This window comes from Nelusetta ayraudi, unplaced genomic scaffold (genome assembly GCF_046127955.1).
Source record: "Nelusetta ayraudi isolate G7.1 ecotype Tasmania unplaced genomic scaffold, CSIRO-AGI_Nayr_v1 ptg000002l, whole genome shotgun sequence".
NCBI lineage: Eukaryota > Metazoa > Chordata > Actinopteri > Tetraodontiformes > Monacanthidae > Nelusetta > Nelusetta ayraudi.
The window spans coordinates 2148590-2167590 of record NW_027466052.1 but is presented as its reverse complement, the minus strand read 5'-3'; the positions used below and the strand labels follow the sequence as shown (position 1 = coordinate 2167590).

General features: G+C 43.9%; 2 protein-coding genes across 3 annotated transcripts; both read right to left on the bottom strand.

The window, feature by feature from the left end:
- Nucleotides 1–4017: 4017 nt before the first annotated feature.
- On the bottom strand, nt 4018–7767 carry LOC142900175 (butyrophilin subfamily 3 member A2-like; the record flags this gene model as incomplete). Its single annotated transcript, XM_076044356.1, has 7 exons — nt 6269–7767; nt 5447–5815; nt 5045–5344; nt 4743–4826; nt 4565–4612; nt 4336–4386; nt 4018–4151 (listed from the first exon to the last, which is right to left on the bottom strand). Coding segments are annotated over exons 1-7 (1311 nt in total), but the record flags the coding sequence as incomplete, so codon positions are not given.
- Nucleotides 7768–7911: 144 nt separating this feature from the next.
- Nucleotides 7912–17997, bottom strand: znf408 (zinc finger protein 408). 2 transcript variants are annotated; one of them, XM_076043267.1, is made up of 9 exons: nt 17914–17997; nt 16929–17169; nt 16753–16805; nt 16444–16649; nt 15024–15613; nt 13655–13864; nt 12527–12650; nt 11202–11441; nt 7912–9099 (listed from the first exon to the last, which is right to left on the bottom strand). In XM_076043267.1, the coding sequence occupies exons 1-9, from the start codon at nt 17943–17945 to the stop codon at nt 8453–8455; spliced, it is 2343 nt and encodes a 780-aa protein (XP_075899382.1). In that variant the 5' UTR covers nt 17946–17997; the 3' UTR covers nt 7912–8452. The 2 variants fall into 2 exon arrangements, with proteins under 2 accessions (XP_075899382.1, XP_075899461.1); XM_076043346.1 differs by having other exon boundaries at nt 17844–17992.
- Nucleotides 17998–19001: the final 1004 nt, after the last annotated feature.

The window sequence follows — 19001 nt, the reverse complement described above, 5'->3', positions numbered from 1 at the left end:
TGCAAGTGCAAGTTGCAAGTGCAGGAGGAGGAGAGGAGATGAGATAAGGAGTTTCAGGAGGATTCGAGAAGAGTCGGAGCACATACACACACACACACAGGTTTCCGATGGCCTTGCTCCGAGGCCCGTTGCTGGGAAACCAGGAGATACCGGAGTCTCACAGGTGTGTGAATGCAACAAGGAGTATGGAGAACAAGACATGAGAGAATCAGGCACTAACTCAACGAGAAGGACAATAACTCAACGAGGAAACATACGCAAGTTGGCACAGGAAAAACCTATAAAATGTATACAAACAAGGCAATAATTCTTAGTGTGGTTGTAACTTTTAGACACCCGTCGTACCCTCCCTCAATGGGAACGAGGCAACACCTTTTTCCCAGGGAGATGAGGTCAGACGAATGTAAACAATGCATTGAGTAGATGGACAGATCGATTTACTTTATTAATCCCAAGTTGGGAAACTCCACAGTATAAGATGTAGTACAAGATGAAGTACAAGATACAATGACTATTCCAAAGGGTAATGCATACAATAACGAGTACATGAATTTTCCATTACAAGAAGAAGCCAGAAGGTTAAAATTTATTTAGAATTCATTTAGAACTGTCACACCGTGGTGAGGTTTTGTCTCATCTTGGGGTTTTGTCTCGTCATTTCCTGTTTTATTTTGACAACTTCCTCTCGTTTCAGATCACAACCTCTCCTCATGTTCCACCTGTTTGTCTGACCCAATTACCCATTGTTTCCAGCTGTGCCGTGTTACCTTGTGTGTTCAAATAGTCTGCGTTCCCCTGGTCTTGTGCCAGAGTGTCTTTGTCCGTCACGTCTAGCCCTGTACCCCGCCACAGCCTTTGCTTTAAGAGTCCACAGTAAGACGGTTGTTCCCCGAGGTCGAGTGATTTTCTGTTAATGCTAAGTTTTGTTATTAGAATAGGATTTTGTTTACTAGTTCCTTGTGAGTGATTTTGTTTTGTCATTAGAGTAGACCTTTTGTTAATTTGTCAGTCTTTTTCCTCTTCGTGAGTGATTTTTTTTTTTGTTAAAACCTAGATTTGTTAGAGTATACTTTTGTTAGTCAGTCCTTTTTCCTCCATGCGAGTGATTTTGTTGTCAGCTCAGTGAGAATAGGATTCTTATAGCCTGTTTATTTGATCTCTCTGGTCTGCGGACAATTGCTTGTGTGAAATAAATTTACTTGTTTTCCTTTAATCCTCTAAGTCCTGCCTCAAGTCCCGGCCTGACAAGAACAGAAGCATCTAATTACTTATGTTTAATTATAGGAAGGACAATAAAAGTAATGACTGCATTTGACGGCAGAACTGTTGAGTCACACTTTGACACATAAATGAGCTTATTTATTATTTATGAACAATGTCTTTACTGGATTAAAATTGCAACACCATCAAAAGTTAGCTTAGCAATAACTGAAAACGAGAGATGGATTGTGGTCCATTTCCATTTGCTGTTGGAGGCTGAACAGTTCCACACTCACTGACTTGGACATGGATTCAAACCTTTATGAACATGAGGATTGGGTGGGTGTTTTTCTTATAAAAAGCCTTGTAAAATAGAGCAGTAACAACAAAAAACACTTTACTGACAAATTGTCTACGTCAACACATTCCGTTTCAATTGGTGAATCTTGTAAAACTACAAACCACTTGACAGATGTTACCATCAGAGTAGCTGCTGTTGATTGAAGTCGCATACACAGCGATAATTCCTACTGTCTCACTGTTTTCATGTTATAAGGTACAGATACAACCAGGGTCGATTTGATATTGTCTCTTCTCCATTATTCTCTTGTTTTAATGTTGTCTCTTCAACAGCTTTCACCAAAAACAAATAGAAAGTGCAGAATCAGCATCATTTGCTTCCACATGATAAAATGCATATGATGAAGACTTCTTCCAGTTCTCCTTTTGCCCTCTAAACATGCTTCAAAACTCATCAAATTTGCCACACAGGTCCAGACTGGTGAAACATTCCACAAACATGAGGAATTAACCCACTTGGCTCTATTGCGCCACCTACAAACAATAAAGCAGCCACCTACATCCTGGACTGTTTCCTAGATAAATCACTGGTTAGTCTCATGGGGCCTCTGAATCAGACTGGTCAATAGGTGTTGGTTGGGCATCGGCGGGTGTTAGGCTGTGTTGGAAGGGGATGGCGGGGATCTGCAGAGGTCGGCAGGGGCCTTCAGGGGTTGGTAGGTGTTGGGGGGCGTTGGAAGGGGATGGCGGGGATGTGCAGGGGTCGGTAGGTGTTGGGGGGCATTGCCGGGTGTTGGGGGGCATTGCCGGTTGTTGGGGGGGCGTTGGAAGGGGATGGAGGGGATCTGCAGGTGTCTGGGGGTGGCGGCTGCGGCCCTTCCACCTTGCTAGCATCTTTGATAATAATTTCATCTCATCCCCATTTTTTTCTTGTTTTAATTTCGTCTCTTTCTCATTGTTGTCTTTTAATTTCATCTCTTTGCCATTTTGCTCTTGTAATTTCGTCTCTTTCCCATCTTTCTCTTGTTCATCGGCTCTGTTGTCAACATCAGCTCCATCAGGGCCTTTGGTAGAATTCCTCACACTTACTAATATTGACAGGAAGCCAGTCTTATCTCTGTGTATTAATGTCATTGATGACTGGTCACCTAATCCTGTATTGAAAAGTGGATACAGTTTTCTGCTACTGTCTACAGTTAAACTACCAATGAGACTTTTCTCTTCCACATTATAGAAGGAAAGTTCTCCAGTGTCACAATCCAAATACACACCAACTGTCTCTGGTCTGGATGTGACAGGAAGTAACTCACGTAGTTCTGTGTTGAACTGAAAGTGCTGAGAGGAAGAGGACAGGAACCAGAAACCATTTGATACACTTGGATCATAATCATCCCACTGGGGAATGACAGCTTTACGATAAACACCCAACCACCAGGACTTTTTAACTTCAGCATCAGGGTCTTTCATAGAAACCTCCCAGTAGTGTTGTCCAGAGGTAAAGCCAGTTCCTCCAGTGATGACTGTGAGAAGGGTCACCTTTGTTAGAGATCTTGTCTTGTCAGATTGTCTCACTTTACAGCAGTCTGGAGACAGACTGAGATTTCCATTTGTTGTTGTGGCAAATTTAATGTTTTCTGTTGAAAAGGAAAAACAAGATTAACAGAGAGAAAAAATAAGGCTGGTGTAATAAAAAAAAAAGAGAGTGATAAAAAAAAACTGTCATCAGGGTGATGATGTCATAATAATGAGAATCAATTGAAGTAAATGAAAGAAATAAGTGCTTACCAAAGAAATCCTGCACTTTTGATACATCTGTTGCGTCCATTGTTTTCTTATCTGGGAATTTATAGTCACAAATTGGAAAAAATAAAAATTTTATACATAGAACATTTATTTTAATTTCCGTACTACAGCAACACTTTATAAGGCCACTATTCAACCACTCAAGAGTCAACCTTCCCTTCTGTGTTTTTTGGTCAGTTATTCTTTTTCTTCCACTGTTTGTTCAGGATTCAGACTATATACAGTATTTGCCTGCCAAGGTCAGCATGATCAGCAGTTTAGGACTAAATCTGAGTATTAAATACTTTTAAAATTTTAAATTGTACTTCAAAAGAAAAAGTCCCTTAGGCCAATCACAATATAATAATAATGACTTGGAATGAATATAAAATCAAAACAAAGCTGCTCACCAAAAAGTTGTTTTGCTTTGTGTTCAACCGTTATAACCTCAGTGTTTTTTCTTCCTGGAGCCTCTGAGTGAAAATAGAAAAACATTGTCAAGAATTTTACACAGGATTCCTGTTATCACATCACCAGACTGACTGATTACATTCCGCTAAAGGATTTATGATTTCCCCTGGAGGACAGAAATAAACAGAGATGGTTGAATCCACTGATTTCACGTGTGAGACAAACTATAATGAGACGTGTGTCTTGAAATGATTTCCCAGCAGTGAGCGCCTCACTGAGAGAACAATCCAACTGCAATCTAGCAATGAACGAATGAATGACAGTGATCTCAAGAAAATCAAGTGTCTTCCTGTCGCCACATCCACAGCTGCTGTCCGGCTGCTTCAGTGCCATGTCAACAAGCATCACTACGATGAAGCCAATTGGAGGACGATCAGCAGATTGAGCCCAGAGTAAATCTGAACACATAGTCAGAATATTATTATGGGATACATTTGCACTGATACTAGACAAATGGTGTTTATTGCACATCTCTCAACAATATATAGATAAAAACATGGAAGTGTTGAAAACTAATTTATTCTTTTCCCTCCTGGAGTTTCAGGCTCTAGAAAGAAAGAAGGTTGAGGCAAAGATGCTTACTAGATTCATTAATAACAGAGTGATCCTCTCCCAGTAAAGGCTCGTCTTTCCCTGGTGGACACACACACATAAACACAATCAACACATTCAAAGTAATTTTCTTAAAAGATTTGTGATTATTTTTTGTATTGCTTTAAATGAAACATTCAGTACCACAACAACCTTCAATCATAACAAACAGTGCAATGTTTCACTGATGTGTGGTAATAAAATAAGCACTCCTATTTACCTCCATTGTGTTGTTTCTCTTCAACCTTCCTTTTACGACTGAAAATCCCTGAAACAGAAGATGATTTTAATTTTACTGGTTACAAAGAGAAACTCATTTGTTATCTGAGCACACAGTGGAATTTTTGGGGCACTTTATATTTATAACAATAGAAATGTTATGTCCAATAAGGGTTTACCTCTCTTCTTGAAACACAACACGCCAAGTGCAGCCAGGATGGTGATGAGTAGTACAGTGAAGGCCACCCATCCAGTCCCTCCAGCTGGATAGATTAGATAGTGTCTATTTAACATAGATATCACAACTGGCTTGGAGAGTTTATCATACATGCTTATTTTCAACTCTTGTCTGCAGGCGCCAATAAATGTCCACATGTTACTATGACGTGAAAATGTTTCCATATTAAATCCTGACATCACCTGCCACATGTACAAGCAACAGAATGCAGTTAGCTCCTAACTAGGAAAAGGAAACACAGACCTGAACACTGGTCACAGGGTTGGGATAAGCTTGCCAGATACACACTGGCCTCCTTTGCCTCTTCACCATCCAGACCCACTGAGCAGGAGATCTTTGAGGAGCTGGAGACAAGAAGCCAGCTGTGGACTGACACAAGACCTGAGGAGTCTCTGCTGTGTTTCAGCCTCATTGTTGTCAGAGCCCCTTTAGAGTCACTCCACTGCAGCCTGGGTTCTGGATACCAGCCTCCAGACTCACAGCTGACATTCAATGTGTTGTCATCTCTCCACACCGATGACAGAAGCACAGGACCTCCAGTTTCTGAGGAGCAGGGTGGAGAAACAGGAAGGTCAGAAGATGTTTGACTTCAAAGCAGCAGCATACTTCTGTTTGGTTTGCTTTTGTTTCCCTCACAGTACTTACTGGAGACAGCCAGGGTGATCACTGCAATGTCCTCGTCCTGATTTCTGCTTACATGACAGGTGTATTTTGCTGCGTCCTCCACACTGACGTTTACCAGTTGGAGGCTCACGTCACCTGATGCGAGCCCACCTGATGCTGCGTCCTTGGTGCCGAATGAAACCCGGCCCTGATATGGTGTGTTCTGGCCTGCATACACTATTTTCCTCTCCATGTACACCATGATGTAGGAATCATCTTTATCACTGCGGTACCACTGGATCTCAAGAGCCTCAGCACTTTGTGGTGGATCGAGCCAGCAGGGTAGCGTGGTGGATTGTCCAGTTCGTACTGGGACCAAGGACGAGACTGAAACCTTGATTGCATTTCCAGCTGTGAAAGAAATCTGGTCAGTTATGTGCATGATAAGAGTCACACATCCTTGAACTGTCTTCTATAAAAAAAAAGAAAAAAAAGATTTCAAAGATTTCAGCTATTTATGTCCCAGACTGTGGTTTATGAATAGGGGGCGCTAACTGAGGACGAGGCCACAGGAATAACCTTTTGCCTAAATCTGGTGCAATTAATGCTGAGCATGTGATCAATGTACATTGTCCCTTTTTAAAAAGGAATTGTATGATGATGAATCAGGGTTAGCCTCACAGTTGAGATTCATCTCCCCATTTTGATATATTTGCATTCATATATTGGTTGTGTACAGCGGTAGAGTTTGTTTATTGGCATAGAAGACCTATCAAAAAGAAATAGCAGGCAAATGTGATAAATGGTGGATTGTATGAAACGGCAGAAATATTCTACAGCATTATGAAGGCATTAGAGACTTACTTGGGGCTGAGCTGCACAACCAGGGAAGAAGAGCCACAAAGCAGGTGAGAATCATTGTTGGAGGAACAACAATGTGGAGTTGACCCAGAAAATCCGAGGCAGATGATGGCTGCGTTCCGTCTGTCCTGAGACACAAAGAGGGAATTCTCTCCAGGTTTGTGTGTCGGCTGGTGTTGGCTATATTTTTACTTTCACTTAAAGACTCTTGGTAGCTGCCATGCAGCTGGGTTTGCAACAAAGTAGACAATAGATTTAGCAGTTGTTTAGAAGAAGAAGATTTAGAAGACTTAATATCTAATTGACTTAAATGTGTAAAGCTCAACATACCTTCGTCGGCAGCTGAGACGCACACCGTCTTACTTGTTGTGTGAACTGTTGAACTGGTTGTGTTATTGCCCAGATGAACTTTAGACTCCTGCAGAGTAATGATATGACAAGGTGTTGCACTGACCCAGATTCCACTCTGTCTGTAGAAAAGCAGGGGCGCAGATGACAGTCACCTGCGCTACTCTATTCACTTTCTCCCTACTTTCCTCATCACCCACTGCAGTCAATTTTGCACACAGATGACCTCACTTGGTTTTTCCAGCATGACTGCCGCTTCCCATTAAATTCCTCCCAGACTTATTCTGTCTTCTTATTCGATGGTGAAACAGTTTTTTTCTTGTCCACTTTGAAGGCAAATTTCCTTGTTTATCCTCTTTCACATTACCCATGACCCAGTTTATTCAGCTTTGTGGGAATATGTTTCTTCTGGAGAATGTCACAGAAATACATAGAAATATGAAAGAATAGTAAGACGAAAAGAAAAGAAAGGTGAGCGTTCATTGAAGTCTTGTGAAACTGCTGTATCGTAATGTAGTTATGCTCCTCATTGTGGCTAATCAAGTAAATGCAGTAAAGTCATTTGTTGTGGACAGAAGGTAAAACAGGCAATGGATTATGATCCGACATGTCGACTGCCTGGTCAGAACACCATGCCAGCTGGAATCCTTGAAGTATAGTTTGCAGAGCTCACACCACTGCCTAGGGGTCCGGCCGGATGAGGAGACTGGGTCCAGGGAAGTCTGGGTGTCTCTGCTGAGACTGTTGCCCCCACGAAACAACACCGGATAAGCAGCGGAAGACGGACGGATGGATGCTCAACAAGTTACATGAAACGTGGTTATGTAATCTACTTACAAAATAAAGACAATTATAATCGATTACATTACTGGTAAAAAATATGTCATGAAATTACAGTCATTTGTGAAACTATTAATGATTACAATTTTGACACAGCATCCTTTGTGTGCGTGGTTCTCACGCTCTTTGTTTACCTGCCAGGTTACATGCTCATATATTCCATGGGCGGCCAAGATAGATGCCTCTAAAGTCTATTCTATTCTATTGACAGTCCTGGTGACATAATAAATTTCAAAAACTATCCTGGCTGTAGCTCCACCTCCTTCTTTCCCATCCTATCTTACCCTCACTTTAAGGACACTAATGAGTCCGTTCACCAAAAGGAAGGAGAAAAATGTGCTTCCACCAAAGTGGTTAAAGTGGATGAACTGCAATAGATGGCGGTATACAGTAAATGCTGGACAAGTGCAAATAATTTTGACAATCAACGGTGTGAAGCTGGAAGGAAGCGGAGGAAAGACCTGAAGATGTGTATTTTATGCCATACCTTTAAAAACAGAATCTTAAATATTACAGGATGTGCAACAACACGTGGCCTGTGGATGCCAGAGGGCTTGCAGTACAATCTCTGTGATTTCAGTTACGACTGAATTTTGCTTGATGGCTCTACAGCTTTCCCTTCCTGCAGAACCTTCCTGTTACGATTGTTCACGGTCAGGCCTCAGCTTCAAAGTGTCCAATCCACAAATCAGACAGCAGAGGTGTTGAAAATGCAGAACCTGAAATGCCCCGTGGATTGATCCCTGTAGAATCTATGTAGATTGCACAGTGTACAGTGTAGGCTGTCTGGAAAAGAGCTTCAGAGTTAATGTTTGGAAAGATGTGGAGCGCCCACAGAAGCTGGGAGGGTTGACTGGACAAACACCCTGCGTGAGGTTCAAAGTCACCAGTTCACATTCACCGTGAACGAGGTGACAGAAGAACGCAGCATTCGACTCCCCCTGCTGGTGGACCGTGGCGCTGCTCAACCACCAGCTCCACCTCCAGCGCGGCCATCGGCTAAACGGCGTCGATCTCCACCGTCTGAGCCACCGAGCAGACGCCGCCTCCCTCGCCCTGCAGGATCAGCAGCTCCCCCACCGGGTGCTCGTCGGGGACCACGATGCACTGCTGCTCTCCCTCCGATATCACCACCTCCACCTGGCCCAGCGAGGCCTCTGAGGCCAGGAGCAGGGGGGCGGGGCTTTGCACCGACAGGTGATCTGCGTGGACGTAGACGATGGCATGACGGATGTTTTCGCCGGGAGCCTCGTCCACCTCCCCCTCGTCTTCTTCCCTCGAAGTCGCCGTCCTCATCTCCTTCTCCTTCTCCTCACTCCTCCTTCTTCTTCTTCCCCTCCTCCCTCCCACTGGCTCCGCTCCCGCCTTCACCCCCTCTCCCTCTGCTTGAGGGAGCGTCTTCTTCCTGGGTCGCCCTCTGACCGGTCTGATGTGGGTGGCGCCGCCGCCGTTTGCCGCTACTCCATTGGAGGGCACGGCCGAGGCCTCCTCCTCCTCTTCAGCGCCGCCCTCGGACCCGTGCTGAGCCTGGTGCCTCAGCAGACTCTGCCTCGCCGTGTAGGTGGCGCCGCAGTGGCAGCTAAACGGCTTCTCCGTCCCGTGCGATGACCTGATGTGTCTCCGCAGCTTGGTGGCCAGAGTGTAGCCTGAGGAAGGACAGGCGAGATAATGACAGCAATTAAAAGCGAGGAAGAAGGACCCTTTATTAATATGACAAGCCTAGTTAATGTGTACAGTATTATATATTTTTCTCCTTATCTATTATTCATCTATTTAGATGTGAGTGTATGTATGTATGTATGTATGTATGTGTGTGTGTGTGTGTGTGTGTGTGTGTGTGTGTGTGTGTGTGTCTGAAAAGGGGAGACAAAAACTCAGGTTTTGCCTCCCAGACTGGATGAAGTTCCTGTCGGTCACATCCAAAGCAGACCAATCAGATGTCTTCACTTCAACAGGATCCAGCGAACAGCAAGAGGCTTCCTGTTCTTACTTGGGCAAAGTGTGACCAAAAAAAAAAAGACACTCTGGAGTTGGGAAAAGTCTTATTCTCTAAACTTCTAATACATAAATACCAACAGACAGAAAAACAAAACTGGAGCTCGAGTTCATCACGTTGACAGCTGCTCACAGTTGCTTCTTGCATTTGTTTTTCATCTTTCTCCTCAGGTGAAAGCGGCTCCCTGCTTTTGCCGCAGGTGAGAGGGAGCCGACTGGTTACGGAGGTCAGAGACCAACAGAAAATGCTCTCTGGAAATGAAGGTCGGCGGGACGGATGGACAGACAGAAACACCCATTCAGTCTGAGCAGTCTGACTTCACAGCGGATGTAATGAGATGGTGATGATGATAAAGATGATGATGATAATGATGATGGTGGTGGTGGTGATGGTGATGGTGACGAGGGTGATGATGATGATGATGATGATGATGATGTTGGTGGTGATGATGATGATGATGATGATGATGATGATGATGATGATGATGTTGGTGATGATCATGATGATGATGATGATGATGATGATGATGGTGGTGGTAATGTTGGTGATGATGATGGTGGTGATGGTGATGAGGATGATGATGATGGTGGTGGTGATGTTGGTGATGATGATGGTGATGATGATGGTGGTGATGGTGGTGATGATGGTGGTGGTGATGATGATGATGATGATGATGATGGTGGTGGTGATGTTGGTGATGATGATGGTGATGATGGTGATGAGGATGATATCAAAGAGAAGTGGGGAAGAGACGCAGGGACTCAGAAATCTCCTGCACGCAGTTGTTACTAATCTACAGTGGCGGAAAAAAAAGTCTTTGGACACCTCGCGCATTTGTGATGTATTATACCATAGGTGTCCCACTCTGGCCTGCTCACTCCTCCTTTGGCCCGCAGTGTAATTATATTTGGCCCGCAAGGAAATACTAAATCACTACTAGAACTTATTATTTGTAGTACCAATAATACTACAAATCCCAGAATGCTTTGGTAGTATTTTAGCAAGTCAATTAGGACAGGACGTTCATTGAAGGATATTATTATGACTTCATTGGTTTCTTGTTGTTATTTTATCTTTAAATGTATCATTAGCCCGTGGAAAAAGTTTACTGTTGAAATTTAAATCAGGCTGCAAAAAAAAAGGGAGGTATGCAATTTTTGGTTACATTTTATTTATTTCAATGTGTTTTTTAATTTGAAATTTGATTTTGCATTTGTGCAATTTGAAGTTATTTATTGTATAGTATTAAGCTTTGCTTGTTCCATATTCACTGTTGAAGCAAAACTTGTTGAGTTTATATGAGTCCATATAAAAAGGTTCACTATTATATCTGGAGGAAGATTTTTTTTCAATAAATATCAGCGTTGACCCTCAACTTGGTCCAAGTTTGAAATTTCTGGCCCCACTGTGTATTTGAGTTGGACACTATACTGTACTGTACTGTACTATACTGTCTATTTCAGTGCAGTCACCAACACTGGCCCTCACGCTGCAAGTGCTCTACTGTACCGTCCAGCTCACAACTGGACGTTTCGGCAGCATGACTTTTGTCCCTTGTTGCAACGCATCCACAGCACAAGAGTGCAATAGACATGAGCATTTGCTTTCTTATTTTGTCCTAATAAAAATAAACAACTGAATAATTTCCATTTGTTTGTTTGCGTGCCTCTGACGCAGCCAAAACTTGTGAGACCCCCCCCCCCGAGATTACGGCATGCAGGATTAAGGAATCGATGCCCTTCTCTTGCTGACCTTTGCCGCAGACGGAGCAGCAGTGGGGACGCTCTCCGGTGTGCAGCCTCTCGTGGGACTTGAGGCTGTGCGGGTCCCTCAGTGACTTGCCGCAGTAGCTGCACAGGAAGCCGCCACCGCCGCCGGTGTGGGAGAGCATGTGGCGGCGCAGCTCGGCCTTCTGGGCGAAGGTGTAGTGGCACTGGCCGCAGCAGAAGGGTCTCTCCCCGCTGTGGGTCCTCAGGTGACACTCCAGGTTCCCTGGGGGACGGTCAGAGAGCTGGTGAACCGCCGCCGCTTCAGCCACCTGCCTTGCGTGAAATCACACGCACTAGTCTTTCTTTCGCCGGCCGTTCCTTTTTAATTGGTTGATTTTCACTGTGCCATCAACTAAATATGTCAGCCGGACTTTGTCCAAGTAAAAGTCCTTCAACGCAAACCCAAAACCTCCTTGTCTCGTCTTCAAAGTGACACGAAGGAAAGCCCACAGCTGTAGTGTCACTTTCAGTTTAAATTAAAAGTGCTCAAAAATGAAATGCAAAAATGTGTCTCGCGCATAATCAAGCTTGACACAATGAATAGTGGATATGTGCAGCTGATCCTGAGAAAAATGACTCACTAATATTGAAAATACTGTTTTTTCAGGTATCTGTACTTAACTTAAGCATTGCTTTTACTGACCACTTACTGACTTTGAATAGCTACATTTGTACAGGAATATCTGTGTTTTCTACATCTTACAATGGAAGAACAGATTCTGTTCAAAGTGACTCAATCATTGTTCTAGATGTTGTTGCTAGAGGGAGATTGTTTGAGAGAACCTCTGCTTTGGGGTCACCGTTCAGTGTGTTTTTAATACAGAGAAAAACAAACATGTAGAAAATAGAATTGGTTATTGTTATTAAAAATGCCAACAACCAAAAATGGACCACCGGCCAGAACTCTGACTGATTACAGTTAGTGCTGCAGTTCAAAAAGAAAATAAACTATAGTGTGTTTAGAGTGGCAAAGCTGTTAAAATAAAATAATCCAGATGCTCAACATGACCTCTGACCTCTGGGCAGTTTTGTCCAGATTATTCTGTCACAATTTTTTAATTTTTGCAAAAATGGCAACAAATGTATTGTTTCACTTAAATAGTTTTTACCTGAATACATTCGAGAACCTGTACTTTCTTACCATCACTTAAGTCAAAGAGTTGAATCAGTACTTAGTATTTTTTTAAAAAAAAACATACATCTATACTTTTACTTAAGTACAGAATGTGAATACTTTTGCCACCGCTGACCTCCAGTTGACATTTCCAGAAGTCTCAGCAGCGACACTGGGCGAGCGGCCGGCTTTACCTTTCTGACTGAAGCACTTCCCGCAGTGGTGGCAGATGTGCGGTTTCTCTCCTGTGTGGAGCTTCATGTGGTTCCTCAGAGAGCCCGGGTTCGCCAGCAGCTTGGGGCAGACGGAACATTGTACCTGCCAGAGTTACAGAAAAAAAGTCCAGGATTAAAAAGGTCAGCTTCGACCAGCACCACCAGTGGGGACAAACAAAAAACTGGGATGTAAAAACCAGGCAGCAAATTAGTGGGACAAACGGTGCTGAAACACGCAAAACTTTGTAGCTGGACTGGTTTTAGACTGGAAATCTCTCTCATCCTTCAGACCCAAATCCCATCTACAATACTGTAAAAAGAAAAAAGAAAAAAGAAAGCCAGCATTTTAGAGACGAAAACCACGTATTTTTTAAAAACGCTGCCATGTTCGGCTTCACGTAAAGGCCAAAACAGTCCAAAACATTTTTTTGGAAAAGGCCGGCAGATGCAAACCCCTTTTTTTCCTTAGTTATTTATTTTTGTTCTGAGTAGGCTGACTACGATATTGAACCAGAAACCCTGATTGACCAAAATGACGACCTTTGACCTTTATGACTCCAAGCTCCAACTCTGAGCTTTAAGGCCTTTTGTTCTACAGTAACTTGAAGAAGTTCAACTTCGTTGTCTGCGAAACTGTCAGAGGTGGAAAGTAAAGTTTACTGATCCTTCCTTACTGTACTTAAGTAGATTTTTCAGGTATCTGTACTTTACTTTAGTATTTTTTTTTTTCTGTCTGCTTTTTACTTTGACTAACTACATTTGTACAAAAATATCTGTACTTTTTATTTCTTACATGGGAAGAAGCATGCTGGTTACTTGTGTTTAAAAGTTTTTAAAAGATACAAATTCTGTTCACAGTAACTTGTTGTTGCTTAAAGCTGAGCTATTTGAACTCTGCTGTTGTGTAGTTAAATATAAAAGTGGATCCTATATTTGAGGGGTTACTTGGCATTGGCGTCACTCTGGTCAGTTCAGTCCAGAATATTCTGTCCCAACATTTTTTGCAAAATTACCAATGACTATATTGTTTCATTAATGGCAAAAGCTGTTCGAGGTGTTTTGACAGAATCTGTGGAGAGAGCCGACCTCCCGGGAACCTGCTAGTACCTTGGCAGGCTGCGCGTGAGCCCTGCGGCTGCAGTGTAGCCGGCGATGGATGCGCAGAGAGGGCCGGCGGGCGAAGGCCTTGCCGCAGTTCTCGCACACGTAGGGCTTGTGGCCGCTGTGGAGGACCATGTGCTCCTTCAGGTCCCGCTTCAGGCCGTAGCTCTTGTCGCAGTGAGTGCAGGAGAAGGGACGCACACCACGGTGACTCATCTGCAGGTCAACACAGGATGAAGAAGGAACTGAAAAAGAGGGTGGGAAGCAGTGTTGTTGGCATTGCTCCATAAAAGTAATCTAACTACTGATTACTTCTTTAAAAGTAATCTCATTACTTCTTTAACTACTTTGTTTCATAAGTAATTACTAATTACTTTAGTTAAAAAAACATGAAGTAACAGTTGCTCAGTGCTTTGGAATGAACTTAATTAAAGTGCAAATTTTGCAATTCCAAATATTGCCTCTGTCCTCTAAACAAGAACGAACGTTCTCTGAATGCAAACTGCACACTTCACTAAATAAACTCATGTGTAGCACTGTTGCCTATTGCACAGCCCATATTGTTAAAATAATTAGAAGAACAGCAGTTAAAAGATCTCTACTGTGCAGAGTACTGCTGACTTACTTGTAAGCATGGCTTTTAACAATTTATGAGGTTCAACGTGGATATTTTCAAAGTTAAGAACATCTTGTTTCCTGCACATCGCGTACAACGAACCACAATATTCTTTGATTTGGAGGAGATGAACTCAAAATAATGTTTGTATTTCCAGCTATCAAACGCAATCGCTGTTTTTTCTTTTGCCACCGCCATGCTTGTCTTGGTGAGTCGTCGCATATCAATGATGTTGCATGCACGGCTGCATCATCAATCTGCAACATCGTTGTTTTCGGTTGTTTTTCTAAATTTCAGGCATTTTGTGGATTATAAGACATTTTTGCTTGCAAAATATTTCGGAAAAATAATGGAATCGCGACTTGATAAAGTAATTATGATATAATTACCAGTTTTGCCACAGTAATCACATTACATTACTCTGTTATTTAAAAAGTAGCTTAAATACGTTAGTGGATTACTTAGTAATAGATTACTCGACAGCACTCGCCCAAGGAGGAAAGAAAAAAAAAGAAGAGAAGAACGTACGTGGGGAGGAAGGAGGAAGAAATAAAGGTTACAAAAAAAAAGTGTAAAATGCAGAGAGAAGGGAGAAGGGAGGCAGGAGGGAAAAGTGGGTGAGAGAGAAGACGAGAGAAAAGGAGGGAGGAGATAAGAAGTAGGAAGGAGGACTGAAGCAAGGAAGGAGGAAGACAACAAGAAAAAAGAGCAGACAGGAGGAAGGAGGGACAGAAGAAGAAGGAAGAAAGGTGACGGGACCTGATGAGCTCTGAAGCTCTCGGCCGATGTGTAGCTCCGCCCACACTCGGCACAGCTGAAGGGCTTCTCGGCCGTGTGGCTGAACTGGTGCTTCTTCAGGTGGCCCATCTGGAAGAAACTCTTCCCGCAGCTGGAGCACCTGTAGCGCCTCTCTCTGGCCTGCGGAGGCACTACCGAGGCCTCGGCGCCATGGTGCTGCGTTGCCACTGAAACGGTCTCATCTGGAATCACCTCGGCAACCCCGGTGGAACTCCGAGTCCCTTCTCCGGCCTTCGGCCGCGAGGACAAGGCGGGGCCAGCAGGGGGCGTGTTCAGCCTTGGGGTCTGGTGATGAAAGCGGCGCGGTTTGGCTGCCAGGCGGGAGCTGCAGCGGGTGGGCGGAGCTGCGGCCGTTGTGTCTGCTGTGGCAGGAGCGTCTCTCAGTGCCAGTGCCGCCGCCTCCTCCTCTTCTTCCTCCTCATCCTCCTCCTCCTCCTCCCCCACCTGCTGCTGTTTCCTCTCCTCTTCTGTGCCTCCTCTTCCTCCAGATGGAGCTCCAGATTCGAGTGCTGTCACCTCCTCCTGCCCGCTTTCTTGGACAACTGATTTGTCTACAATATTAGATAAGACCAGTCACTTTTTGTTATTTCTGCACAAGATCTTCATCTTTTAAGAATCCAGGACAAATTCAGTTGTTCTCTCCCTGTCTCTCTTTCTTTCTTTCTTTCTTTTTTTTTTTTTAGCAATTTAAACTTATTAGAAATCGAATTAATGAAAAGCTGCTGCAGTGTGCCCCGCTGTTGCTTTTCAAAGACACTGATTGTATCTCTGCTCTGCCATCGACCGCCTCCTCTGATTATTTCCCCTTTAGCCTTGTTAATTGTTCAGATACTTCCATGAATAAACACTAGGGGCTGGACATATTCATTCATTCATTCATTCATTCATTCATTCATCTTCTATACCCGCTTTTTCCTATTCAGGGTCCCAGGGGTCTGCTGGAGCCTCTCCCAGCTGTCTTAGGGCGAAGGCAGGGTGACACCCTGGACAAGTCGCCAGTTCATCGCAGGGCCACATAGAGACAAACAACCATTCACACTCACATGCACACCTACGGACAATTTAGAATGTTCAATTGACCTCACATGCATGTTTTATTTGGAATGTGGGAGGAAGCCGGAGAACCCGGAGAGAACCCATGCAGACACAGGGAGAACATGCAAACTCCACACAGAAAGGTCCCAGGTCCGGGCCCCGGAATCGAACCCACGACCTTCTTGCTGTGAGGCGGCAGCGCTCACCACTGTGCCACCCTGGACATATTCAATTCAACATAATTGAACAGATCCAGAAAATATTTCGGCCTGTCGTGCCAGGCTATCATACCAGACACATAAAGAATTCTTAGTTAGATCATTTTATCTGTTTTCTAGATAATTACCCTCTTGTCCTTTCCGTTCCTTTCCTTCCCTTGCTGCTGGACCTTCTCCATTAGCGTCTTCGTACAACAGCAGCTCGCTCCCCGGCTGGATCTCCCGGCATACCCGCAGGCGCATGTCCACACAGGTGTCCATACATGCCTCTCCTCCGCAGGCGCAGTGCTTGGCCACGTTCTGCTGGGCCCTGCTCTGCACCTGGCAGGCAAATCTGATGGCAACACACGGCAAAAAGCTGCCACATGAGCCAAGATCATCACACCAGCTACTCTGGGTTTTTTGGCTTAAGGTTAAGGTGACGTTGGACACATTACCGGATCCAGATCTGATACAAGTCTTCTGTATTCACTGCTGCCTCCATGGGAACCTACAGGACAAACACACAAAGGATGTGACAGTCAATACTGTTCTTTGTTTTGTTTTGTTTTTGCTGTCTGGTTTTTTCTATTCATGTGCTGTCAGTGTGTTTGGCTCTGAAGTGAGAGCTCACCGCCACATTACTGTGCCCACTCTCAGTCTGAGGCTGAATGTCAACTGGACTCTTCCAGGGCCACTCTGTGTCACCCTCGCTGCCCAGCAGGGACCCAGGTCCCAGCGAGCGGCCCACCCACCACAAACCCAGGCGGCCCGCGCAGAGCTGCGACGGCCCCACTGCGAAACCACAGGGGATCGACGAGGACAGGAGCGAGGTGACGGCTGGCGGGAGGAGGGCAGTGAGGTCGGCCATTAACCTGACAAACACGACAGCAACAGGAAAAGGATAAATGAATAAATAATGTTACATGTAGACGAGAAATCCCAGCGCCTAACTGCATTAGTTAACTTAAAGGGAGTGAAGGGGTCAAATAAAACAACACAATAAACAATAAAACAATGAACGTAAATTGGAAAAGACAGACAAAAGATGTAAATATAAATATGAGCTAACATATATGCCAAACTGCATCCTACAAATCATGTCTCAAAGCCAAACACCAAAGTAATAAAAAAAAAAAAAATTGGCATATAAAATAAATGTAGCCTTTTTTTCTTATCATATAAAGTACTGATAATTACAACAGTGATTTGTAAATGCATTAATCCATCCATGCATTTATTCATTTTAAATAGAAGACATCCAAACGTGTACTTTTTAACGCAGGGTAAATTTCTGGCCAACATCATCCGGAGCCTGCAGGTTCGCCGTCAGCGAGCAACAGCCTCTGATAATCATCAGCCCGCGCCGCAGCTGTCATTGTTGTACCTCAGACTGATTTATTACACTATTTGCACATAATTGGCCAGGTGTAGCAGTGACGGTGAAACCTACACAAGTAAGCTAAGTGGCCATGGCTAGCAACTGTTTGCGATGAAGATACTTGATTTACCGTTTTAGTAATAACAATTTTTTTTTTAATGTACATACTTGTGCCGCTGTCGCTGCTGGAATTATATTGTAGCGAGAGATACAGAGAGATATTTTTTCGTTTGCGTACCCCGGTATTAACTCTGGGAAAGCTATCGTCATCCAGCAAGTAAAAACACCACCGGAAGTTCTTGTAGTTTATGTTCCCCCACCGGAAAAAGAGCTGCGTTGTGTTTTGGTTCCGGTGTTCCTGTCTTTGTGAAGCGTTACTGCCCTCTACTGGATCTGGCCAACCATACAGCTTCTCAAAATGTTAAGATTTTTACTCTCTAAACTATAACAACATGTAAAAAGTATGACTTTTTAATTAAATAAATGAATGAATAAATAAATAATGGTTTATTTGCATGGCAAAAGAGGACCAGCGACCTAAGCGCACCTTAAGTACAAAGGGATGAAGTGGAATTTTTGATTGCTCTCATTCAGCGCTTCATCCAGCCAACCTCCAATTCCTTGTTCTTTGAAGAGATTGCTCAACAAGACTTCCTGATTGAAGATGAAAAATGTTCCACCAAGACTACCACCATGGATGAATAATGATCCAGTATTTGACTGTACTGGCCACTCCGTCTTACAGGAATCGACCTTTAAGAACATCAAACTGATTGAGCTTTTACTGCTGACGCTAGATAAGCTGCAGCTGCTTGGTGGTTTGAGGAGGCTAAGCTTACACTGAGCTTGAGCACTTTGGCAGTTCCAAAGAGGATATAGAAATGTTTTGTTTTTTCACTAATTAACAAGTGTAAAGTTGCACATGAGGAGCAGAGACAGACCATTCATTTGGGGGCCATGGGCGCAGGGGTGAACCGTTGCCAGTGGAGGGCGCGGCCCCGCCACCGAGGGTCTGTGAAGGCTTCCATTCAGTTACAAGGGAATGCTGACGCCATGCGCAACCCACCCTGGTTGCACAAATACAACTTTGCCATAATTTTATTATTGCTGTGAGTCAGAGCTTTATCCTGTTTACCTCAGAAACACTGAGCTCACTGAGCGATGGGCGGCAGGTGAAAGGCGCGTTTGTTGTCTGCACTTGAAATAACCTGGACGGCGACTGATCTGTGAGTTATATAAGCCTGAAGCCGCTAAACTTAAAATTCTGAGGCCACTGTGATGTAGGCTGAGCAGAGAGCAGAGCATCCAATTTTTTTTGAAATGGAA